Source organism: Mustela erminea, chromosome 1 (genome assembly GCF_009829155.1).
Source record: "Mustela erminea isolate mMusErm1 chromosome 1, mMusErm1.Pri, whole genome shotgun sequence".
Lineage (NCBI taxonomy): Eukaryota > Metazoa > Chordata > Mammalia > Carnivora > Mustelidae > Mustela > Mustela erminea.
In genome coordinates this window covers 90,184,239-90,210,199 of record NC_045614.1, presented here as the reverse complement: position 1 = coordinate 90,210,199, position 25,961 = coordinate 90,184,239, and the positions used below count along the sequence as shown (strand labels likewise).

General features: G+C 41.9%; 1 protein-coding gene across 2 annotated transcripts in view; it reads right to left on the bottom strand.

Annotated features, from left to right (window-relative positions):
- Window positions 1–24,553, bottom strand: part of ACP3 (acid phosphatase 3) — a 46,383-nt gene extending 21,830 nt beyond the window's left edge. The window contains exons 1-7 of one of the 2 annotated variants that reach the window (XM_032333148.1): window positions 24,305–24,553; window positions 16,894–16,989; window positions 13,168–13,254; window positions 12,367–12,519; window positions 7,194–7,292; window positions 3,207–3,299; window positions 1,314–1,446 (exon numbers count right to left, since the gene is read on the bottom strand). In XM_032333148.1, coding sequence (XP_032189039.1) covers window positions 1,314–1,446; window positions 3,207–3,299; window positions 7,194–7,292; window positions 12,367–12,519; window positions 13,168–13,254; window positions 16,894–16,989; window positions 24,305–24,421 — 778 coding nt within the window. In that variant the 5' untranslated portion in view covers window positions 24,422–24,553. The remainder of the gene's footprint in view (window positions 1–1,313; window positions 1,447–3,206; window positions 3,300–7,193; window positions 7,293–12,366; window positions 12,520–13,167; window positions 13,255–16,893; window positions 16,990–24,304) is intronic. The other variant, XM_032333138.1, reaches the window with a different exon arrangement.
- Between the last annotated feature and the right edge of the window lie 1,408 nt (window positions 24,554–25,961).

The window sequence follows — 25,961 nt, the reverse complement described above, 5'->3', positions numbered from 1 at the left end:
ACTAGTTGGGGGAACTCAATCAAGAGCCCTATCTCCACCATTGATGTGACTTGGGATTGGGTGGTACCCGGTGTGGTACTGGGGGTTCAGGAGTAAGACCCAGTGTATATGTAGCCAGTGGGGCCCAAAGTCCACCCTTTGCCTCCTTCCTTGTTTGCGTATCAGACAGGGCTGCTGCCTGGGCCAGGTCCCTACACACAGCCATGACCGAACATCTGCCCAGTCGGTCCAACAGCCAGGATGCCTTGACTCTAAGCCTTCTCCTGGGGCCCTGCTGAACTGGATGTGGCCCCACAGTGAATAGGATCTGGTGATGGTTGGAGTCTTGATGGGATTGCTCTGTTTTTCCCAAACTGTCTAGAGTCTATGACTTGGAACATCTCCTGTGGCTTAGAATTTCTTCACTGTTAACCTGACATAATGGACCTTCTCTTGCTCTCCCTCCTCACTTTTAAGGTCTAGTTAACACCTACGTCTGATACCCCCTGACTACACTGACACTAGTGATAAAGTGACTAGTCCAATGCCTGCTGCCCAACCAACCTCAGAGGCATCAGCATCTCTTGCTGTCCTGGCTCTACCTTCTTTCTTCCACCCAGCTGTCCTGATTATAAAGGCTTGGCAGCCTTTTGCCTACGTCTACTTTCATTCTGATAGGATGTCCTATGCTAGGAAAGGCCAAACACAGCTGAAAGGAGGCATCACTTTCAACGCCAATGGAAAAATTTAAGCTGTGTCATTAATTGTCAATTGCAATATGTATGAATCTATGTAACATAATTAGTCTGGAAAATGGGTTTTATTAACTTTAGCAATGGCTACCATCAAGGACCTCAGGAAAACAGGCCCCTTTTTATCATACTTCCCACTTGAAAAATTCATCCTATAGGCCGGTACCAGACACAATTGCTTTTCATGGGCTTAGATACAAAATCCTTCAGTGTTTGATTTGGAAAGCATGAAAGTATCATTTAGCTTTAGGGCAAAGCTTTCATTTCCAGATGGGAAAACCAAGACTCAGATTGGGCAATATTAAGGACTATAAAAACACACAGTGTTTATTGACAGTGTATTAAGTACCAGGTACTGTTTGTCCCAAACTTTTTGAATATTTAAAATGAACATTTATTTTAATCCTTACTACCTGTGAGGAGGTATCATTATTATCCCCATTTTGCAGAACGGAAACTAGTGCGGGAGTGATAAAGTGACTAGTCCAATGTCACATAGCGGATTACTGGTGGGACAGCACTCAGACCCCAATCACTCAACCACAGATCTAGTATAGTCCTTTCACTTTTTTATATACTTACCCCCCTGCAGTCTAGATTTCTCTTTCTGCTTGTGAATTCCATAGATGGACAGGATAGATAATTCTGATAATTTTTTCAACTTAATCATGGTGTCTTCTGTGGCCCACGAGGGTAGAGTGAAATTGTGAATACTCTGGAGCAAAGAAAAAGGGAAGAAAATGTGTATTTTTATTTGTTGACTCCTTTGTCCTCTTTGCCCTGTAAGAACTGCTGGGTCTAGCCTTTCTTATCCAGCCATTTCTTTCGAGGAAAACTTCACTTTGTCGTATGTAGTGGTATTGATTTTCAGCAGGGACATTCAAAGAGACTGATTAGCTCCCTCCTAGGAAGTCCATAGCTTTTGGCTAAACTCTGGGTCCAAAGGAGGATTTCTGTTTTGCAGAGTAAGGGTAAGGTAGGGCAAGAATATACCTCATTCCTTTATGAAAGGTTTAGAAATCTATGAACCTGTGGGGAAGGTAACACTGACAGGGTTAGATGATATTTCTGTCAACCTGAGAGGACAGCTGGGAGAGGCAGTGTATTTCTGGAGCTTCAGTCCCAGACCCTCCACTCCCATCAGCTTTCAGTTTACTCGCTCCTGGGGAATGTGAAGCATACACACAGCAGGCTTTTGGTGAATATGTATTAAATGGATGAATAAGCTGGAGAGCAGAGCTGGTGCAGACTTCCTGCCAATATTTATTACTTGCTATGAAAAGTTCATTAAGAATCCCCCACATTCAAAGGTAGGATTGAGAGAGAGTACTTGAAAGAGATCCAAGTGCAGTCTCCAGTGAGGAAATAAGTGGGAGAGAAGTGAGGAAATCAAGCACCATGGCCACAGCACAGAACAGCTCAGATCAACCCATCGTAAGGAAGAAAAAAAAAATCAAGACTTAAGCCAAAATGTGGGCTCTTGTGTCCACTGAAGGTCTTTTTTTTTTTTTTTTTTTTAAGATTTATTTATTTATTTGGGGTGGGGAGGGGCAGAGGAAGAGAGAGAATCCTAAGCAGGCTCTTCACCCAGGACAGAGCCAGACATGGAGCTCCATCTCATGACCCTGAGATCAAGACCTGAGCCTAAACCAAGCATCAGATGCTTAACTGACTAGCCACGGAGGCGCCCCTGAAGAGTCTTTTATAAGGCTAATAAACCTTCCTTGAAACAGATGCTAATGATCTAGTGAAACTATCAGGAAGGTCATGTGAAGGTCAATAAACTCTGTTGTGGAGGGGGCAAACTGTGTCATTTGTTACTGACACAGAACCATGAACGTAGTTGCTGGTTCCCGGGCCCTCAAGATGATCTCAAGATCACAGGTGGTTATCAGTCCTATGGGTGGTCAGAATTTTGCCCCAGGATTCAGTAAACCCGGTGGGAAAAACAGGATTATGGAGTACTCCTTTAGGCCGGTAGATGGTGCTTAGTGAGTGAAAAATACCAAGTAGCCTTGAAAACCCCAACAGTAACTGATGTAGTATTTCATATGCACATACAGCAAGGAAGAGATTCCCAACAAACCAATTTCAATAGCCTGGCTTCAAGTTGTCTTGCTTATTTGTATATCCAGAAATCAGGTACTTTTTTTTTCTGTCTTATAATAATATTGCTTTTTTTCATTAAAATCCATGACAGGAGTCCAGCATTCCCGAGGGACTGAAAAATAAGTAAATGGCAAGACAAAAGAAAAGCAATTTTGCCCGCAATTTTCTAAAAGGTGAAACATAAATAATGGAGAGAAAAAGTTAGAGTTTTCAATTTAATATAAAGAAGTCTCGAATTATGTTTCAATGTCAAAGGAAGCATAATATATCTGCCAAAAAGTGTAAGAAAGTGTATTTATCTGTTTCAAAGTAGGCATAAGTAAAAAAATCAGATTGCAAGTTAATCTTTGATATTTTTTCTTTTACCTCACAAAATAAAGGGTCGTAGACTTTAGTCCACATTCCAAAAAGGTCCTCGGTATGGTATCCTGTAAATGTTGGCAGGGTTTCTATAAAATCCTGAAACACACATGGACAGAGAAAACATTTCTGCATTAGAGTCAGTCAGTCTCTGCGTTACTGCTATTTGGCTGTTGTGGAGGGTGCTCTGGCTTTGTAGGGTGTTTGGCTGTCTGCCTGGCCTCTTGCCAACAAGATGCTTACCATCAGCCCCAATCCCTCAGTTGTGACAACCAGAAGTGTCTCCAAACATTGCCAGGGTTCCCTGTGGGGCAAATGTGCCCCCCATTGAAATGTGCACCAGAAACATCAGCTGTGGTAATATGAACCCAAACAATTTCACGGATACTAATTGAGCATCTCATGATTACATTAAAAGTATGGGTGCATGCTGGCTTACTGCTGCGCGTTCCTGGGTTGTCCCGGAATCAGGCCAAGTGTACTCCCTCAAAATTTGGGGGGAAGTAGGTGAAGTAGAACTCACATAAAAATGACAAGTCAAGGTGAGAAGGGAAAACATTTCTTAAGCTGGAGCACCTCAGGAATATACCACAGAAACTGGACCCGCTATCTGGCTATAAATTTGAAATCTGGGTGGGATGTAAACATTTCTCTAGCTTCTGTATTATTCTTGGATTATCACAGTCACGAGACCCACTGCTCAGCTATCTGCCTGATGAATTAGGCAGCAATTTCTAGGAATCCTTGTGGGAGGTATTATTTGATGGATAAATTTGCTAAGAAAATATAATTTGCCAATATTAACCCAAACAGATATCCATGAAATAAATATATTAAAGATTCCCCCCCCCCCCCATCCCCAAGCCAAGCCAAATGAAACAAAAACTCCAGGGCCAGATGACTTTATAAAGAAATTCTACCAAGACTTTCAGGAGCAAATTATTCCAGTGCTATTTTAACTGTTATAGAATGTAGAGAAAGAAAAAAAAAACTTCCAAAACATTTTTAAGAACTAAATGCAACACTGACACTGACAAAAAGACTGGCCGGGAAAAAAAAAACCTGTAGTCCAATGGTACTTTGAATATGAATGCAAAAGCTCTGAGTAAAATATTGACAAATAATTTGATATCCGAAGAAAGGGGCTTGAGCCTAGACATGTAAAGATGGCTCATTAGAGCAAATCTAAGAATATAATTCATCTTAGTAACTGATCCAAGGAGAAAAATAACTTGATAACACACACACACACACACACACACACACACACACATATGATTTATTTATTTGAGAGAGAGGGAGACAGTTCATGGGCACGGTGGGGGGATGGTGTGGAGGGGGCAGAGGGAGAGGGAGAGAGAAGGAGACTCCCTGCTGAGCATGGAGCCCTTTGTGGGGTTTGATCCCAGGACCTTCGATCATGACCTGAGCTGAAGTCAAGAGTCAGACACTTAACCAACTAAGTTGCCCAGGCACTCCTTGATTATATTTAAATAATGCTAAAAAGATTTTTCGAAAAGTTAAACACAAGTATTGGTCAAAACAATCAATAAAATAGGAAGGATGGTTAGTTCCTTAATTTGGTACAAATATCTCTATTTGGTCCTAAAGCCAGCATGCTTAATAGAAAAACACTTCTAAAATAAAAAATAAAATGAGAATGCTCACAGTCAATGCCCTTACGTCCTACTGTACTCTAAGTGCTGGCCAGTGCAAAGACACAAAAGAAATCAGAGGTAGGGGGCACCTGGGTGGCTCAGTTGGTTAAGCATCTGCCTTTGGCTCAGGTTACGATCTCAGGGTCCTGGGATTGAGCCCCACATTGGGTTCTCTGCTCAGCAGGGAGCCTGCTTCCCTTCCTCTTTCTCTGCCTGCCTCTCTGCCTACTTGTGGTCTCTCTCTCTGTCAAATAAATAAATAAAATCTTAAAAAAAAAGAATCAGAGGAATATTGGAAAAGTAGAGGTAAGTCAAGGTTATTTGTAGATATTATAATTTTAGAACAAACTTAAAGATAAATGGAAAGACCTATGTGAAGAAAACCTTAAAAAATTCTTGAAGAACAAATAGGAAAATGTACCATGTTCTTAGAAAGGAAACTTCAATGTCATAGAGTTGCAAATTCTCCAAGTTAATTTATAAATTCAATATGATCCCAATAAAAACACTAGAAAGTAAAAAAAAAATGTTTTTGGAACCGAGACAGGCTGATTCTAAAATTCACAAAGATAATAAAAAAGAGCCATGAAAACTCAGAAAAGTTGAGAATGAGGGGTACAAGCCTTTTAGATATTAAAGCAGGTATAAAGTCTTACTAAGTACAACATTGTAGTTTTGGCAAGTAAAATGAAAGAATAATTGAATAGAATAAAAATTCCAGCAACAGACCACACAAATAGGGGGAACTGTAATATATTTAAAGGGAAGAGATGGACTATTCAGTAGTGATTGGGCGATTAGTTAATATGGGTAAACTTAATCAGGATACAAATTTTGTACCTAACCCCAGTATAAATGGATCCACACAAAAATGAAGATATAGTGGAATTAGAAGAAAACATTACAGACTTCCTTTGAAGCCTAGGAATGGGGAAAGCTTCTCTAAATATGACTATAAATATACAAACCATGTATCAATACATCAGCACACTTAAGACTATTACATGGCGAAAATACTATAACCAATATCAACAGGCAGACAATAGAAACCATGCCATTTATGTCACAGGAAAAAAAAAAATCAAAATACATGGAGAAAGCTCCTAACATATATAGAAAGCAGAAAATCAAGAATCCAGAAGCTAAATAGCCAAGGAATATGAAGACAACTAAAAATTCAAAAGGCATTTAACTAGATAAAGATATCCTAAACTCACTCATCGTAAGAGAAAAAGACTACTGCACAATGCTTTATTATGGTGATGATACTGGGCTTCCTTGCCTTGTTGCTGATTTTAGAGGAAAGGCTTCTAGTGATACCATTGTTTACCTACAGATTGGCAAATATCCCCGAAGTTGTCTATACATTGTTGGCAAGGCTGTAGAGGAACAGGCAATCCTATGCTTTGTTGACTGGGGCAGATATTAGTATAACTTCTTTGGAGGGCAATTTGATAATATTTCAAATTTCCCCAGAATTTCTACTTCTGGGATATCATTCCACAGATATTCTTATGAAATTATTCAGATGCACAAGATACTCATATAGACTGTAACGACTCACTTGTTTGTCAGTATGAACTGGTTAAAAAAGTATGGTACATCCACAAATCCAAATGCAGTTATAAAAAATGAGGAAACTCTTTATGTACAGATAGAGTGATACTTATAAGGTATATTGTTAAATGAAAAAAATCCAAGGTGTCCATCTCTGTGAATACAGTATACTCCTTTTGTGTAGCAAAGGGGAAACTACCAGAATATATTCATATTTATTTGTATATGCATAAAGAAACTGCAAGACTATATAAGAAAATGGTGCCACCAGTTACCTGTGGGGTCATTAAGAGACTTTCCACTGTATTCCTTTTTATATTTTTAAATTTTGTGAACCATGTAAATGTATTAGAGATAATACACAAAACATTATATCTACCTTTTGCATAGTCTTAAGAAGGGATATTTTGCAAAGTAGAAACATAAAATAAAAAAGACTATCCTTTGTATGTGAAATCAATGTCCCAGCCCCTCAGCCTCATTAAGGCAGATCATTTTAGACTTGCTTTTATTCTGACCCAGCCATGTACTTTCATCTAGTTCCTTCTGGCACATGGGGATAGGATCAGAAAGGGATTGGCTTCTTTACTGGCTTGTGGCCCCACGTAGGGAAGAGGACCAGATAGTTGTGACTGACACTCATTAAATGTTTTAACCCACTGCTATAACTGGTCATTGGCAGACACATTCCTCCCACACTTGTAAGAACCTGGGGCTTCATCCTTTGTCTTGGCCCACCTCACCTTCCTGTACCCCACAAAATAACACATTTTCTAACCTTATAAGGATGCAACCTCTCCTGGAATTCTGTCGATTTGAGAGTCTCCTCCTTAAGTTCTTTAAAACGAGGGCAGTCCCGGAAAGGCAGGTATAGCAACTGAGGACAAAAGAAAGATCATGAATTCTTTATTAGTCAGAAGAACTTTGCTAAAGAAACTGCAGCCATATTTTAAGCTTCATTAGGTACAAAGTGACCTGAATAAAAGATTCAAATGAGTTTTGAGCTGAATGGAAATTCTAAAATTGAGGAAAAAGAGATAAATGATCTGCAGTCTTAAATAGTAGGATATGCACCCAGAACCAAAAAGCTTTTTTTTTCTTTCATGAGCTTGCCTAAATAGGCCTGCATTGTTGGTAAATACTCACACTTTCTGGTTTTCCATGTTGATGTAACTATTATTTCACTTCCTGCTGGACCTGTGTATCTTGTGCTAGAAATGTAATTTCTAGAAATTACATTTCTAGCACAAGATACACAGGTGTGGGCAAAGGCATCCTGCAACACTGCCTCCTCCCCTCCCCCCGCCCCAAGTACAGAGAAATGAATAAGAGGTTCTGGAAAGAATCTTAAGAGAATGATTAACCCCTCATTAACTTAAGTTCTGGTCAAAATAAAGGCATATGCTAAATATATAGAAAAATGTATTTTAAAACCCATTATGAGGACAAAGGGATGAGCTTAAGTTTGACAATCTTCTCTAGTCTTGAATATAATCTATAGGTTGGTGGCCCGCAGCTAATTTTGTTGCTCTGACTTTTCATTTGTGGCCGGCACTGTATTTCCAGCCCTTAGTGGACACCACTACTCGGATGTTGCTCTTTTTCTTCAAGTTTAACACGTACAAAACTGAAGTCAGTTTCATTTTTAACCATTTCGCCTTTGTAATCTTCTTTGGCCGATGGTAAAATTTATCATCCTGATTCATAGACTAATCAGTTTTGCTTGTTTACTTTCAAAATACATCCAAAATAGACTTCTCTTCCTCATATTCATTGTTCCCTCCCAGTCCAAGCCATCATAACCTGTGATTTGACTGACGTCGGAGCCTTGTATTTGGTCAGTAGGCGTCCATCCACTCTTTCCATTTTACAGTTCATTCTCCACGTCCACAGCTATGCTAATCCTTTTCCTTTTATTTTTTATAAACACCAATCTTTCTAAAGCATTAATTAGATCATGCCATTCTGTAGTTTGTAACCTTCACTGGCTTTCATCTTACTTGGAATAAAACTCAAACTAAGTTAACTCTAGAGATCACTGCGCTGCTTTCCTGCTACCGTCCTCTAATTTTTCTCCAGCAACACCTGGACCTCGTTGTGGTCCCTGAATCCACAGGCTTAGGGGACTGTTCCCTGCCTGAGACCTTGCCCCCAGACACTCCCACCAGGCTCTTCTAACTCAGCCCCAGCCATGATCATGTCACCTTGCTTTACTTCCTTTGGGGAACTCATTGCCATTTCAGATTATTACTACTTTTTACTTTATCATCTATTTCTTATAAAATATCAACTCAAGGACAGCCAGGATCTTGTCTGTTTTGTCCTTTGCTGTGTTGTCAATGCCTAGAACAGAGTCTGGCCTATTTGTAGCTGCTCAGAAAACTTTTTAAAAATAAGCTTCTTCCTGGGGCATCTGGGTGGCTCAGTCATCTAAGCGTTTGATTTCAGCTCAGGTTGTGATCCTGGGATCTTGGGGTCCCGTATCTGGCTCCCTGCTCAGGGGGGTGTCTGATTCTCCTCTCCCTCTGCCCCTCCCCCATGCTCCTGTGTTCACACTCTCGCTCTTAAATAAAATCTAAATAAATAAGTTGCTTCCTGATGCAGTGACATTTGCCTAACTTTGCTTTCCTTCCTCTCAGTATTTACCATCTAATTTCAGAGCTTCATTTCCTCATTCCTCAATGGCTTCCACATTTATTCTGTGAGGCTCCAGTATCCTTTCCTTCCAAACTGTGGTTAGACAAGATGCCTTGGAGCACTGCTCATCATGTGTGCACAGTACTGAAGAACGAATGTGCATGGGTTCTTTTTATGCCTGCTGCTTTCCAGCTCAATCTCCCTGCATGGTCTTCCGATTTTCCCGCAGAAGGAATGGTACTGCAGAGGAGTAGTACCAGTAGTACCAAAGGCATAGGACTCTTCATTTAAAGGTCTAGGTTTTAGTGAATTACTCAACCTTCCTAGACTTTCATTTTCTCATCCCGAATATTGAAAGAGGCTGAAAATAAGTGGGATTAAACACCTAAATATCTGACCAGCATTCTGCAATTCACAAAAGCTCCTCCGTTTCTTAACCGGGTTTTCACAAATCATCCTGAAGTATTCAGATTCTCGTGTCTGGGCCCAACCGAGTCAGACATTTTCATTCCTTCTAAATAAGAACTCTGGACACAGAAGGGCAAGCCCTCTGTATAGTCACCCACTGCCATGCTTTGGGGGTTTTCTTCTCCTTTCCTTCCCCTCTGAGGTCTGGTTCAAGCTCTCACTCTCTCAGTGAAGACCCGAACGGTTGTTCTGTGTTAGCGCCACGGGGGCGTCGTTCTGTGAGTTCCTCTAGCAGGTGCAGCTTGTCCTTGCTTCATTGCCCACCACTTTGTATCGTGGTCTACACGTGTCAACAATGCAAATCTGTTTTCATCGAAGGGATGATAAATGAGGGGAGAAACCTGGCCTCATATTTCTCTACAGCACTTATCACAGCTCTGGGAATAACTGTGTGTTGACCGATGGATGTTTGTTCGGTTTCTTGGTTGACGTCAGAATGGTTTTACCTTAGTGAGGACACAGCTGGAAGCCATGAGTGGATAATCTTGCTTCTCTCTTGCTCACTCTCCTTTTTCTCTTTTCCTTTTTTTTCCCCAAGATTTTATTTATTTATTTGACAGAGAGAGAGAAAAGTGCACAAGCAGGATGCAGAGGGAGAAGCAGCTCCCACTGAGCAGGGAGCCCGGCACAGGATGTGATCCCAGAACCCCGAGATCACAATGAAGGCAGACACTTAACTGACTGAGCCACCCAGATACCCCTCTCTTTTCCTCTTCTAATAGCTCCTATAATCTCCTTGCTACATAATTTAATTACTATCTTTTAGGATTAAGTATTAAACATCTGCCTTGGTCTACGCTGGCTGAATTTGGTGCTGCTGTCTAGTGTCTGTCTATGCAGAAAAGGCCAAAGTGATTTTTTTTTTTTTCCTTTTGGAAGAAAATATTCACAAACTCCTAAAAATACAGATCATCATAATACTTCTCTCTTGATTCTGTGAAGGAAGGAGGTACAAATGAATAATCCTGCTTTTCAGGAAACATCAGAAAAAGTGGTTGGAGCAGATTTACCTAGAGTGAGATTGACAGGGTCAGGCTGTTTTCTACAAAGTATTTGGGAAAGATTCTTATGTCATCAGTTGCAACAGTCAAGTCAAGTGTCTAGGAGTACTGGCAGGGCAAAGAGGATGGAAGCCTATCCCGGGGGCTCCTGGGCAACAGTCCGAATGCAGAAGTCATGCTAAGCCTCAGCTACTGAGAGAGCACACGGTCATGCTGACAGTGGCTGCAGGGGAATCAGGATGGATTCCTTGTCCCAAGCTATATCCTTCATATAATCTTTTTTTTTCCTTCAATTTTTACTTTTTATTATTTTTAAAGATTTTATTTATTTGACAGAGAGAGAGAGAGAGAGAGATCACAAGTAGAGGCAGGCAGAGAGAGGGGGAAGCAGTCTCCCTGCTGAGCAGAGAGCTCAATGCAGGGCTTGATCCTAGGACCCTGAGATCATGACCTCAGCTGAAGGCAGAGGCTTAATCCACTGAGCCACCCAGGCGCCCCCAGTTTTTACTTTTTAGAAGGGGGAGAGACAGAGGGAGAAGGAGAGAGAAACTAAAGCAGGCTCCATGCCCAGCACAAAGCCCAAAGCAGGGCTCAATCTCACAACCCTGGGATCATGACCCAAGCCAAAATCAGGTCGGACGCCCAAATGATGGAGCCACCCAGGTGCCCCTCCTACATATAGTCTTAAATTCCACACCTGGGAGATTAGAGTTATTTAATGCTATTTAAAACCAAAAGCAATTCCTCTGAAAATGTTAAAGAGCTTTTGGTGCATCCCACCCAGCACAAATAAATTTGAGAGTTTCTTTCAGATAGCCTCATTCAGGCAGCTTGGTTTACAGTACTGGTTCTTACACTTGGCTGTCCACTAGAATCATCTAGGGAGAATATTTTAAAAGTACTGATGCCTCTGTCCTACCCTCAGGGATCCTGATTTGTTATACAGAGTGCCCCAGGTGCCAGGATTTAAACACTTTTTTCAGGTACTGGAATGAGATAAGCCTAGTTCTTGTCCCAGTGGTGATGATTACCAGCTTTGTGTCCCTGGGTCCATTTTGTTTTTCTCTCTGAGCACATATTTCCCTGGCTATAAAAGGAGAACAGTAATAGTGTCCTTTCAAGGTTGTTTATGAAAGGTAACTATGATGACACGTATCAAAGTGCTGGTCACTGACTATGCCCTCAAGTTTTCTTTCCCCCTGCCTCAGAATGGGGGTTTTCAATGTGGAGAGGAGTATTTTGTAGGTAGAGAAGTCTTAGAAGAATCTGGAGGCAGGAGAAACCTATGTGGCACACCAAAAACCTGGGAATTGAAGGTAGAACAAGGGGAACTATGTATGTATGTGTGTATGTGTGTGTACATGTGAAGAAGGAGAGGGGCAAACTGCCATTTAAAAAAAAAAAAGATTTATTTATTTTAGAGAGAGTGAGCATGTAGTGGGGAGGGGTAGAGGGACAGGGAGAGAGAAACTGAGGCACACTTGGCGCTGAGTGTGGAACACAGAGCCCAATGTGGGGCTTGATCACACGACCGGGAGATCATGACCAGAGCTGAAACCAAGAGTTGGCCACTTAATTGACTGCACTACCCAGGCACCCTCATATTGCCATTTGTTGAAGGGGTGGCAAAACAATGATGATAAAGGTCGAAACTGAAATTCTGTTATTCTGTTGCTACTCTCTCTTGCCTGGGGCTTCCTATGTCCTACTATGTCCTGTGCACCTTTACAGAAAAGGATTAAGATTGCACAGACTGAGCAGTGTCCAGACCTCCCAATCCACAAGTATGAGGCAACCTGCTTTCCTCCTCCTAGGCCAAACAGGTGGTTTTTCCAGAATACTCACTCGATCTTCAGAAAGAGAGACCGTGTGCACCGGGATGGGCTGCCAGGGTAGGCTGGGATTCCAGATACTGACACCCTCTGGAGGAAACAGGCCTGCAAGGTTTGCCATAGCACTCATCAAAGTCCGATCAATGTCCGTACTTTGAATATAAACCTAGAGTGGGAAAATCAAAGGAGATTCCAACTGATCAGAACTGCATTTTTCCCTGTGGAGCAAGGAGTACATCTGAGAGAGGCCAGGACCCTCACAGGAAAACATTAGCAAACATTGTGGTAGCATCATGATCATAATGTCTACTATGAAAGAGACAGTATTAGGAGAATGCCACTGGCTATGTCAATAGTTGAATTGACAAAGAGACCAATTAAGTGGTAGCTACCTGCCAAGCCAAGTATTTGCCATAGGTGTCCATAAAATTTTGAACTTAAGTCATATTCATACATTTTTTAGGAACAAAGTATTTGTATAAAAAGTAGTACATTTGTGGCACCTGGGTGGCTCAGTCAGTTAAATGACTGTCTTTAGCTCAGATCATGATCCCAGAGTCCTTGGATTGAGCCCCACATCAGGCTCCCTGCTTGGTGGGGAGTCTGCTTCTTCCTCTCCCTCGGCCCCTTCCCCCACTCATGCTCTCATTCTCTCATGAATAAACACAATCTTAAAAAAAAGAGGAGTGCATTTGTAAATAAGATCTCTGACTTGTGTAAGTTCTTCAGAAACAGGAAAAGCACTTTTGCAAATGCAACATTACGTTAAATTCTTTCATGGTAATAGATTCCCACGCCTGGCTCCCCAACTTGCCTGTTCAGGTTTGTAGGACTCATTCAAAAATTTTCTATATCTTTTCCTTATATACTGTCCAAGTTCATAATGCTGCTCCATGCCCAGCTATGGGAACAAATAAAAGCAAAAATCAGTAGAAGTAAATTCTGTGCATTTCATGTACAAGTCTCATCTTTCCTTATTCAATGTGTAGAGCAAACCATGGTGTAATTTAGTAATTCAACACATTTACATATTTTTAAATAAAGTATAAACATATTTACATATTTTATGTAAATGAAATATAGACCTATTTACATATTTTTAAATAAAAACAAGAAAAGAGAGTTGTGCTCTTCAGCCATGACTACTTGAGAAAATTCACGTAACCTTCATTAGCACTACACATAGAGCCTTGCACAGTTAATAGCTGGTGACTGATCTAAGTAAATGGTTCATCTCTGGTGTGGTAGAACATCACTGGCTCATCTTTGTTGGTAGAACATTCAAGAGAGCAGGTTAACCAGTTGGTTAACCAGTGGAGCTTTTGTGGAAGAAATTCAACCACCTGATAAGCTGGGCTTGATGAATCTGAAGATCACTTTCAACCTCTGGGTGTAATGATTTATTATCTGCACAGTTTATTTATGCCTGGTTCATGAAAAACTAGAGCCTGTTACTCCAAGTGTGGTCTGGGGATCAGCAGGATTAGCATCACTTGGGATGATTAGCATCACTGGGAACCAGATTCTTAGGCCCCATCTTGATCTACTGAGGGGGTGGAGCTCAGGAACGCCTTTTTAAACAAGCTTCCTAAGATTCTGATGGCCAATAATCATTAAGAAATGCTGATTTAGTTCAGTGATCCTCAAGCATTACTGTGCATCAGCAGCAAAATTATCTAGTGATGCTTGTTGAAATGCAGATGCCTGAGCATTGTCCTCAGAGATTTCCTGTTTGTTAGATCCCAGGGTGGCCCTGGAATCTGCATTTTAACAAGCACCCCAAGTGATTCAGATCCATGCAGTAGAGTGCCATGCTTTGAGAAACACTGCCTTCAAGTCTGTCTTTAATCCCGAGTTTTATTAGAGCCTCAGGAGTTAGAAAGCCTGTGGTCCTTGTAGCCTCTGCTTGGTCCCACTCGTGCCTTTGCTTGTGGTCCTAGCTGCCATGATCATCACTGACCCCTAGGTTGGGGAAGGAGATGGGAAAAGAGTAATGCATGCTTTGAGTTTTGCTAGTTTCCTGGATGACACGGGTAGGTAAAGAAGCAGGTACTTTGGGCCTAATTTGTTGTACTAACTGACAGCTGCATTTTGACCAGAGTCATCTTCTATAGAGCAGTGGTTTTCAAATGTCAGCGAGCACAGAATCACCTGGAGGAGTCACTGAAACAAGATTCCAAGAACTGAAGCCCCGAGTTTCTGGTTCAGTGGGGAGGGCCAGACAATCTACATTTCTGACATGTTTCCAAGTAATGGTGATGTTGCTCGTCCAGGGACCACACTTTGAGAACCACTGACCTGGAAGGCCATCACCTTGTCATGATGTAGATTGCAAGTACCTGGCCAAGGGCAGGAATTTGAGCTCTAGAACTTTGTGACTTCAAGAGAGGCCGTGTACCAGCATCACTGTCTTCACCTTGGAGTATGTTAGAAATAAAGACTCTTAAGTCCATGTCAGACGTGCTGAATTAGAATCTGCATTTTTCCCCCTAAGTTTTATTGCGATAGAATTGACATATATCACTGTATAAGTTTAAGATATACAGCATACAATTTGAGAAATGATCACTGTTATATTGGGAAATGATCACTGTTATAAATTTAGTTAGCAACTGTCATTTCATAGAGATACAATAAAAAGAGAAAGCAAAAAAATTGTTTTTCCTTGTGATGAGAACTCTTGGGATTTACCCTCTTAACAACTTCCACATGTGTTAATAGAGCTGTTTTATCCATAGTTGTTACACTGTACATTAAATCCCTACTACTTATTTACCTTGTAACTGGAAGTTTGTACCTTTTGACCACCTTTTCCCCAGTTTTCTCCCCTGCCCAACCCCCTGCCTCTGGTTAACCACAAATCTGATTCCTTTTTCAATGAGTTTGGTTCTTAAAATTTTTTTAGATTCCACATATAAATGAGATCATATAGTATTTGTCTTTGGCTTTTATTATCTAGCATAATGTCCTCAAGTTTTATCCATGTTGTCATAGACAGCAGGATTTTATCATTTTTATGGCTAAATAATGTTCCATTATAATATCTATCTATATCTATACCACAACTTCTTCATTCATCCATTTGTTGATGGGCATTTAGGTTGCTTCTATATCCCGGCTATTGTAAATAACGCTGCAATGAACACAGGGGTGCGGATCTCTTTTTGAATTAGTGTTTTCATTTCCTTTGACTATTAGAACCTGCATTTTAACAAGATCCCCAAATGATACATTCATTCTAGGAAGCTTGAGAAACACTGCTTTAGGAAATGTGATGGCTAGTCAAGAGACTTCCAGAAGGAGAATCCAGATCTCACAGCCTGAAAGAATCTTATAGTCTTACTGGAAAAGCTGAACAAGGGAAGAGGAGTCTTCCCACAGCCACAGGTATTAAGAAGTAGCCCTGAATTTTTATTACCACACCCCTACCATCCCTTTAAGGAGCTGAAAGCTGGGTAGGAGTAAGGTATGGTGGGAGGAGCTGTGATCGGGGAGCCCAAAAGTGCTGACCTCAAACAGCCTCTGTGGGGTTTCTCCTTTATGAAACATTGTGGTTGAATTAGGGAAGTGGTTCTCAGACTTGGCTGCACATTAGAGTCAACTGATCAGCTGAGGGATTCTAAAAATCCCAATGTCCAGCCTATACCCTAGATGAATTAAGTAAGAACCTCTGTCTGGGAGGCAGACAGACATCAACATTTTTTAAAGCTCTCCAAATAATTTCAGTGTTTAGCCAAGACTGAGACCCATTGGTTTAAATGCTTAGTTAAAAGTTTAGGGATATTCTACTCTAAACAGTCTATGACATTTTCTTAATGTATTTAAACAGTGCTTTGATCAGGGCAGAAGCAACACATGGGGCCTCCGGCTCCGAACGGAAGAGCCACCCTCTGTTGCAAGAGAAGGGAGTGGTGCTCTGGAGCAGGGACTACAGTGCCTTTGTCCCCCACCCCCACCCATTCACTTTCTCCTTTAGTATTCTTTAGGAACCGCTTATAAGAAGGCCCAATCCCAGTATATCTAGCTGATAAAAAAAATCAAATTTGGCATCAGCACTTCCAAAGGAATCCTGTCTTCCCAAACCTGCTGATTCAGTTTATCAATTACAAGATTATTGTCTGCTTCCTTGGAGGGAGTCTGAGCAACTCAGGGGCTGGCTTCCAAGGATCTCTTGGCTCTCCTCAGCATCTTTAAGCTCATGTGTTCATCTGTTGCCATGCACAGCTCTTATGTTTTAATAAAGCCAAACAGGGCAAAAAAAAAAAAAAAAAAGATCAAAACGGGCAATTTTATACAATTTTCCTACAGTTACTAGTCACTAGGGGTGACTTGGTCATGATCAGAAATTATCAAAGTTAACCATTACTGCCTCGCCTTTCATGATCAAAACACACTTTAGACTTTTTAGTTCCTAGGTAATTATGCAAAATAATCTCCCAGATCTGAGTAACTTAAGTGGTTATTTGGTTTCAATGTATTACAAACTCCACAGTTTCCCTTAAGACTCATCAGCAACCTTTTAGCTGAAAATCCAACCAACCTGAGTGAGTTGGCCAAATCCTTGGGGCCATGAGGATTCCTTAATGGGGTCATTAGGGAAGGTTTCAATGGGACTTCGGTCTCCATGCCTAAATACCTGAAAAGAGATAAGACAGTAATGTTACAAATTTCACTTAGGTGTTTTAGCTCAGCTCATCCTCATAGATTTTCTTCTAAACTACTGGTTCTCAACATTGGGATATGGCCAGGGCATCAGGATTTTACACTTGATCTTAGTTAAAAGGCTGAGAAGTGATTCGGAGCATCAGGATTTTAAAGACCTCCTCATTTAAGGGGTGCCTGGGTGGCTCAGTGGGTTAAGTGTCTGCCTTCAACTCAGGTCATGATCTCAGGGTTGTTGGATCAAGTCCTGCGTCTGGTTCCCTGCTCAGTGGGGAGTCTGCTTCTCCCTGTCCTCCCTGCTGGTTCTCTCTCCCTCTCAAATAAATAAGTAAATAAATCTTTTAAAAAAAAGAAAAGGCCTCCCAGGTAAATCTCAGGTTAAGAACCACTGTTTGCATCTCACTAACACTTTCCAGTGTTTCAGGTAATGTAAGTGAGGAGACAGTCAATCTTTAGGAAGCAGACGAGCCATACACGGAGACTGGTTTGTATATTGGGGCAAGGAGGAACACAAAGTTTAGCATGATCACTTTATTTTTTACTTTTTAAAAGATTTTATTTATTTATTTGACAGAGAGAGATCACAAGTAGGCAGAGAGGCAGGCAGAGAGAGAGAGAGGAGGAAGCAGGCTCCCTGCTGAGCAGAGAGCATCGGGCCTCGATCCCAGGACTCTGAGATCATGACCTGAGCCCAAAGGCAAAGGCTTAACCCACTGAGCCACCCAGGTGCTCTGCAAGAGCACTTTATTGCAGACAGGCTCTGATGAGAAGTATTCTTTCTTAATTACGGTGTAAAAGATTTTACATATGATAAAACCAGTCGCTTTTAAATGTCACATACAATTTGTGACCATCTTGAGCCAATGATTTATTAATTTTTAGGAGATTAGACATAAAGGACTTACGGAAAGGGAGATTAGAAAAGCTAATTCTTAATACTTTAGGATTTGTATACATGTCATGCTATTTTGATTGCACATTTTCCTCTTTGGAGAGAGTAGTCAGGACTTTCGAAATGTTGGTATTTTCTGAGTCCAATACGCTTTCTGAATAAAATACCAAACTAAATACAAAGCTGTTTTATCAGCAAAAGATAAGACATGAAAAATACTCCAGAAGTCCAAGATGAAGTCTATACTGATGCCAGCAAGCATTTTTAATACACAGGAGGGCCGCAGGATACCTTGCATTATCTGAGATTTCCTGCGCTTGTCATCTAGCATCCTGGCTAAGATGCTCCAGGAGACACAGAGTAAGGAAGAGTTGTCAATTTTAGCCATCTTTCAGATGGGATTCCAGGAAAGTGAGGGAGGCTTGTAGGACCTGGCTTGTGTCTCTGGTGTCTAAAGAAAACTTACCTTTTGGTCCCCTAAACTGGTGAGAAATAAAAATTGCAGCAGAACAGGCCATTGTAAACAAAGACCATGGGGTAGTGGATCTATCTATCTATCTTTCTTTCTTTTCTTTAATTTTTTAAAAAAGATTTTATTTATTTGATAGAGAGAGAGAGAAAGTGAGAGAGGGAACACAAGCAGGGGGAGCAGGAGAGGGAGAAGCAGGTTCCTCACTGAGCAGGGAGCCTGATGTGGGGCTTGATTCCAGGACCCTGGGATCATGACCTGAGTTGAAGGCAGACGCTTAATGACTGAGCCACCCAGGGGCCCCTCATTAGTTCTCTTTCTATAATCTAAACATATTTTGGACTTTTTAGATCCCAGGTAATTGTGCAAAATACTTCCTTAGATCTGAGTAACTAAAATTGTTACGTGGTTTCAGTTGATTATAAATCCTACAACGTTTAGTTTCCAGGGCATCTCAACCTCAGCACTGTTGACATTTTGGGCTGGATAATTCCTTGTGAGGGGCTATCCTATTCCCTATAGAATGTTTAGTGGCATGTCTGGCCTTTGCACACTAGAGTGCAATAGCAGTCCCTAATTGTGACAATCAAAAAGTTCTCCAGACATTGCCAAATGTGCTGTAGGGGGCAAAATCATCTCTGGTTGGGAATGCCTAAGTTGGCCAAAGGGAAGTTAGATGAGAGACATTGTAGTAAAATAATTTACAATGCTTCTTACCAGCCTTTAACCACAATAGCTCAAGGTTTTTGTTTTGTTTTGTTTTTAAGATTTTATTTATTTATTTATTTGAGAGAGAGAGTGTGCGAGCACAAGTAGGGTGAAGGGCAGAGGGAGAAGGAGACTTGATTCCAGGACCCCAGGGTCATGAACTGAGCCGAAGGCAGACACTCAACCAACTGAGCCACTCAGGCGTCCCTCCAGGTTTTTTGAATGCTTGATATGTCCCAGAAACTGTGCTAAGTGCTTCTCATAATTTAATCCATTCATCAGTTCTACAAAGCATTTATGAATATTATCTTCATTTCACAAACAAGGAAATCAGTCTTAGTTAAGTGACCTCCCCAAGGTCACACAGCATGTAAATGACACAGTAGAGATCCAAGCATAGACGGTGTGCCTGCAATGCCAGCATTCTTAACCTGTGTTAAGAGGCTCATTTCTCTGCTAAAACATACCCTCGCATCCCTTCAGTGGGCTATCCAGGACCTGGGGGTTCGTTATGAACTTCTCCTCTAAGATCAGAAGCTCTCTGTGTTGCAGGGGAGGGGGTGGTTTGCACTACAGGAAAACTCTGATGTAAGCAACAATCCCAAATAATACTTAAAAAATAGAACTGAGATTATGCATCTAAATGACAGTGTAGCCTAGGGAGAAAAATAAGCATAGTGCCCTTAGAGGAGGGTTATTTAAACAGCAGAGCCCTGGAACATAATCACAGGCTTGAACAAGCTTTCTTACTCTGTCCTTACAGGTCAGGAATAATTGTACCTCCCTATACTGCAGTAAGGTTTAAGGATTTTTGAAATAGTGGCTCAAACAAGCTGTGAGCTCTTCAAAAGGGGTGTCCCCCAGAGACAATTAATAAACCATCCCGCTCCGCATCCCCAGATGCTGGAAATCAGTATGTGTGTGTGTGTGTGTGTGTCAGTGTGCATGTGTCGGTGTGCGTATCAGTGAGCGCCCTCAAGTACACACATGCCATTCTTGAGCTCCTGGAGTTTCAGCTGGAGGCTTTAGACTGTGCCTCAGTGCTTTTAAGCCTGTGGTAAGGCAAACTTCTTAACAGCTGCTCTGCCAAATTTGTAACTGCTGTTCTCAGTCCAGCAATCGTACTGTATGAAATCCTTCAGAAACCTAAACATGTAGGGTCAGCCCCAGGACTGTTCTGCAGCCCCAGAGGTAACTGCAATAGGAAGACATCCAGGATAACAACCCCTTATGTCCGTGTAAACCTCCAGGGTTTTGTACAGTCTCTTCCTTGCTCTCTCTTTCAATTCTCAGAACTCCTGCAAGGCCAGGCTGGCCCTATTGCTGTCCTGAACCAAAAAGGAAACTTAGGTTCAAAGAGACGGAACGAGCCATCCAGATCCCTTGGTTTCCATGAATGCTACCCACTGTTTTCTCCCCCACATCACGTTCAGTTTATCTTTTTAGATCACAGGTGACTTTCTAAAAAACAGAACCATGGTCTGGTTCTCCCAGGAATGATCCATCTCTCTCCAGTCTGCTGAGTGGGTTTGTCGTATTACATCATCCTACCTGATCTGGCCCTGCCGACCTTGATGCTACTATCTTACACTTTTGTTAAACATGCTTAGCCACAGAGCCCCTGCTGTTGCATCCAATACATTGTTCCAGCCTCAGGGCGGTGAAGTTCCATCAGCCTGGAATGTCCTCCTCCTACTTCTAATACTGGTGGTCACTGAATCCAGGTCCCTTCCCTTCTGAAAAAGACAACCAAGAGAGGTCTCTTTTGACCTCCCAGACTCACCATACTTATTACTCTTTCTCTAAAAAGTTAAAAATAATGATTCTCTAAGGGTTTTCTATGGGACGCTCTGGGAAAAGAGGAGGTGGATTCTGTGGTCAAATTTTAGGAAATATAGTTTCCTACTAGCTCCTTTCCTTTACAGTCACAGCACATATTAAAATATTATTATTATCATTTTTAAAGATTTTATTTGTTTATTTGAGATAAAGCAAGAGAGGGAGAGAAAGAGAGCATGAGCAGAAGGACAGAGGGAGAGGGAGAAGCAGACTCCCCACTGAGCAGGAAGCCAGATACCCGGACCCTGGCTGGGATCATGACCTGAGCCAAAGGCAGATGTTTAACTGACTGAGCCACTCAGGTGCCCAGAGATGTTAGACTATTAAAGACTGACGAGTCCTGCCCTTTAGAGACCTGAAATACAATGTGACTCTTGTTTTGTTCCCAAAACGGATTTGACTACTGAAACCCATTTTTTCTTCCAAGCAACTCCTGTTAACAACTCGTCAAACTAGCATTCCATGGGACACACGTTGATAAACCTGTTTTAAAAGATTGTGTGATAACTCTGTTCATGAGACAGAACAAGAGCCAAGGACAGTTTCCTGCTCTTTCTGCCAAGGACGGCATCTCAGAAGTGGGAAAGATTTATTTTTCCTGGATCGCGGAGGAACAGCAAGTAGACTACCTACTGATTATGAGCTGTCTGCGCACCTAACCTCCAGGGGGAGCTCTTAGCTCCATGTGCTGGCTCCATTTCAGCAGGAATGGGCTATGTGTAGGGATCAGGCTCAGAGCCTCCGTCACACAGCCTGGATTCATATCCTGACAAACCACGGCTACCACGTAACTATGGACAAGTTGCTTAGCCTCTTTGCGTCTCAATATCTTTATCTATAAAACAGAGATAGTAAAGTTTCTGTAAAATTTTAAAGAGCAGTTGCCAGATGGAGCAAACCAAACTGCAGGATGCCCAAATATTGCACGAAACATAGTTTATGCTATAAAATTATTTGCTGTTTATCTGAAATTCAAACTTAACTGGGTATCCTGTGTTTTCCTAGGAACCCTACTTCACGGGGTTGTTGGAAGGATAATGGGACATTTTCCATATCGTACTCTCAGAACAGTGCCCGGCATATAATAACATCGAGTGATGATTGGTTATTGTTACAAATGTTACCACTTTAATTAGAGGCACCTTTCTTTTATTCTGGTTCTAATAATTTTCTAAGGATTTGCCTGGGTATATAATTTAACCATTTTTGGTCAAATATTCTCCATAATCAATAAAAAAAAAAAGTAGTATCTCATCGCTGAAGTCCTTAGACATTCTTTGGTAAGGGCCAAGAAGCTGTATTAAGTTGCTTTTCATCTACCATTAATGGAAGAAAGCCTTGCTGGGAAAAATCATTAACATTAGCCTTGTGTGATAAATGTTAATCTTTATAGCTCCAAAAGAGCTATCTTTGTAAGGTTTTGTTGTCGTTTCTTTCTTTCTTTCTTTCTTTCTTTTAAGATTTTATTTATTCAGGGACGCCTGGGTGGCTCAGTTGGTTAAGTGGCGGCCTTCGGCTCAGGTCATGATCCCAGCGTCCTGGGATCAAGTCCCGCATTGGGCTCCTTGCTCAGCAGGGAGTCTGCTTCTCCCTCTGCCTCTGCCTGCCACTCTGTCTGCCTGTGCTCACTCTCTGACAAATGAATAAATAAAATCTTTTAAAAAAAGATTTTATTTATTCATTTGTCAGAGAGAGAGAACACAAGCAAGGGAGCAGCAAGCAAAGGGAGAAGCAGACTCCCCATTGAGCAGGGAGTCTAAAGTGGGATTCCATCCCCAGGACCCTGAGATCATGACCTGAGTGATAGCAGATGCTTGCTTAACTGAGCCACCCAGGTGTGTCTGTCAGGTTTTTCTTAGGGTAGAATTAAGTTGTAGTCCCTGAACACCTGTTAACTGAGAGTGAGGAGGGAGAAAGGAAGCCCTCGACCGTTTGGTAGTCAAGGGGAGTGAGGCTGTGCTGGATGGAGTAAAACAGACACAGAATTGACCACATGCGGTTAACTCCAAGTTCACTATAATACCTCACAGACCATTACCTCTCAGCCAACTTGCCACAGGTCTACAGTGTTGAGAGTGCAGTTTCTGCTGTGTCCCCCACACTTGCTTAATGTATGTGTTGGCAAGAAACCCATGAATATAAGTAAAAGTCCCACTTGCATGGATTTCTTTACAGAAGGTACACGATATGACACAGGTTCTTTTTTTCAGCACAGAAGTCTGACAGCTGGTAAATCACTTGTAAATAAATTGATGATATGTTTCTCTGATTCTCTCTCATTTGTTGACTCATGACCTAGTAAAGATTTATTGCACTAATAATCATAATTTGCATAATCATATGGTTATGAAATTTGTTCTGTGGAAGGGAAAGAAAGGAGTTCTGAAAACACTCAGCTGAGGAAACAGGAATTTTATGTTTGATTTTTTTAGGTCAAGGATGACCTCCCTGAAAATTATAGAAATAAATTTTGAGTATTCTCACAGGAAGAAAATTTACTTATTTACCAGCGTATTTTCCATCTATCAAATAAAAAAGGCAAGGGAGAGAGAGATTGAGAGAGCAGGTGTGAAAGACAAAGAAAGGGGCAGAGGCAGGGCGGGAGGGGGTGGAGACAGTGAGTGCAACAGGTGAAGAGAAGTAGAGATACAGAGAAAATCACAAACAAGGAAACCCAGGGACACACAGGGATTAACCCCAGGACTCCCAGGAAAGTGATAAATCCCCTTCACTTCACAAACCCCCTTCCTACCTACTTTTTAAGAAAACATCCACTGTATTTTCTTTCCTTCCCATTACACATCAGCCACCCCTCTTTCCCCACAACTTGTCACACATCGGAGGTGGAGAAAAACATTATTTTAATGATCAATCAAATCTACATATCAGGAAGTCCTCCCTGAAATTTCTCGAATTTAGTTTCACTTTTATGCTTCAAAGACGGTTGGCAGATAGAGTTTCCAATTTCCTGATAAAGAAAAGGGGAAGGGGCTCCTTCATGCAGAAGATGGCTGTTCTTTGGTTTGCAAGCAAATAATCATCACCCTGAGGGAAGCCTGGTTAGCTCCTGGGGCTAACGTGGCCAGCTGGGGCTTCCCGCACAGCGTCTGTGGCTGTCCGGAGGAAAACACACACTCAGGGCAGCTGTGAAATACATGAATAAATAAATAACAGCGGCAAAGGCACAAATAGCCAAAGCAAACACTTTTTGTCAGGACACGTTAAGTATTCGTTAGGAGGAGCTTGCGAAACTTGATTATGCACTTTCTGAGTTAGGACTCTGGGAGACCACAGTAGGGGGTAAAGTGAAACCTGACACCTGGGTATCAGCCCCAGCTGGTAACAGTTTTAAGGGAAAAACAAGGAGAAAAGTCTACTCACCAAAGTCACAAACTTGAGCTCCTTGGCGACCACACCTTGGTCTACCCAGGAGAGCAGAAGCCAGAAGCTAAGGCCAAGGCTTGCTGCCCTGGCCACGGGGAGCAGGGCAGCCCTCATACTGGGGAGTGCTTTCTCGGGCTGGAGTTCCGAGGTGCTGTTTCCAGAGCAAAAGCCATTAGAGGGCAAGCTATTTAACAAAGGGGTTGGAAGGGAAGGAGTCCCTGGGCGGAGCCAGACGCAGAAATAGTAAGATCACCAGGTAGTTTGGGGCGGGGTTTGGCAAGTGTCTGGTTGGGTAATTTGAGGGCTGGGAGTTAGAGATCCCAGTCTTCTGGTTTGAAGGTAGAATGCTGAGACCCGGAGAGGGGAAAGCTGTTGCTCAAGGTCAGGGAGCATGTTAGGACACTTTTTTCCCCCTAAAGTTTACCATTCCCTTTTCTTTAGATAAGGTGTGATACCATGTTTCATTGTGGCTGTCACTTGGGAAAGGGATCTGCCTTGACTTTAGAAACCTTAGGCTTGTTATTCCTAACTGGGAATTCAGAAATTCAGAAATATAGGCACAGAAATATGGAAGGGACTGTGAGTACTGGCGTATTTTAAGTCTATTCCCCAGGCCGAACTTGGCTCCCTTTTGTAAAACTCTCATGTAGCCTAGAGAGGTGTTTTTATTATTTGTTTTAAAAATTTCGAGAGGTGTTTTTGAATTGAAGAAAAGTAAGAGAAATCTTATTTTGAAAACTTTTAGTGACACCTTCAGATATGTGGGGTTTATCTATGGTGTCTCAAAATTAGGGTTAGAAGTACCTTTCCTAACCTGACACAATTGAAAAACGATGACAGCAACAACAAACTGACCTGTAACTATGCTGTCAGTCACCGTCTTGGACCCTGAGCCCTGCATTCTGCATTCTGGGTGAGTCACAGCCTTGCCTCTCCAGCCCTGATCTCATCAGGGACGCTACAAAAGAGGATAATCCGGACTGAGGGAATTTAGCTTTCCATTTTTCCCCTCAACCCATCAGCCCCATTGTAGGCTGAACCTACCCCCTCAGCAGAGGGAGATCAATGGTTGGTCTCACAAGGTGGTCTCTGGTACATTGTACCTGTGGCAAGAGGGTTCTGTGGTGAAGGGATCACAGAATGCCCAAGCGTGTGGTGTGTGGGGAAGTGGGTGCTTCTTTTGGTATGGAAGAGCGTGTGTGAAGAATGAATGAGTGTGTGGTAGGGTTAGACATTTCAGGGGGTTGGGGACCCTGTGTTTGCTATCACATTCTTCACCTGCCAGTCCCCATTGTCGTTTTCAGTGGGTGACATTTTGAGGAGATGCATTCAGGGATAAGGGATGGAGGTTGAGAGCTGGTCCAGGGCAGATTTGAAATTGCTGCACTGATGGGCCCTGCTGTATGCACCAGGCAACCTGACCGAGGAAGCTCCAGCTCCCATTTACCTTTCACTTGGCTTCGACCCACATGCCTTAAATTGTACCAGATACATCATCCTGTTCAATGTTTTTTCAAGGATCAGGTTGGCTCCTTTGTTGTCCTGTCTTCTTCCTTATCTACCTCTGGCTTGATGCCTGGCTATAGGCTTAGTGCTTCCTGGTAATGTCTCTGGTTCTCTAACCCACCTATGCCTTGTTGTGTTGGGTTGGATA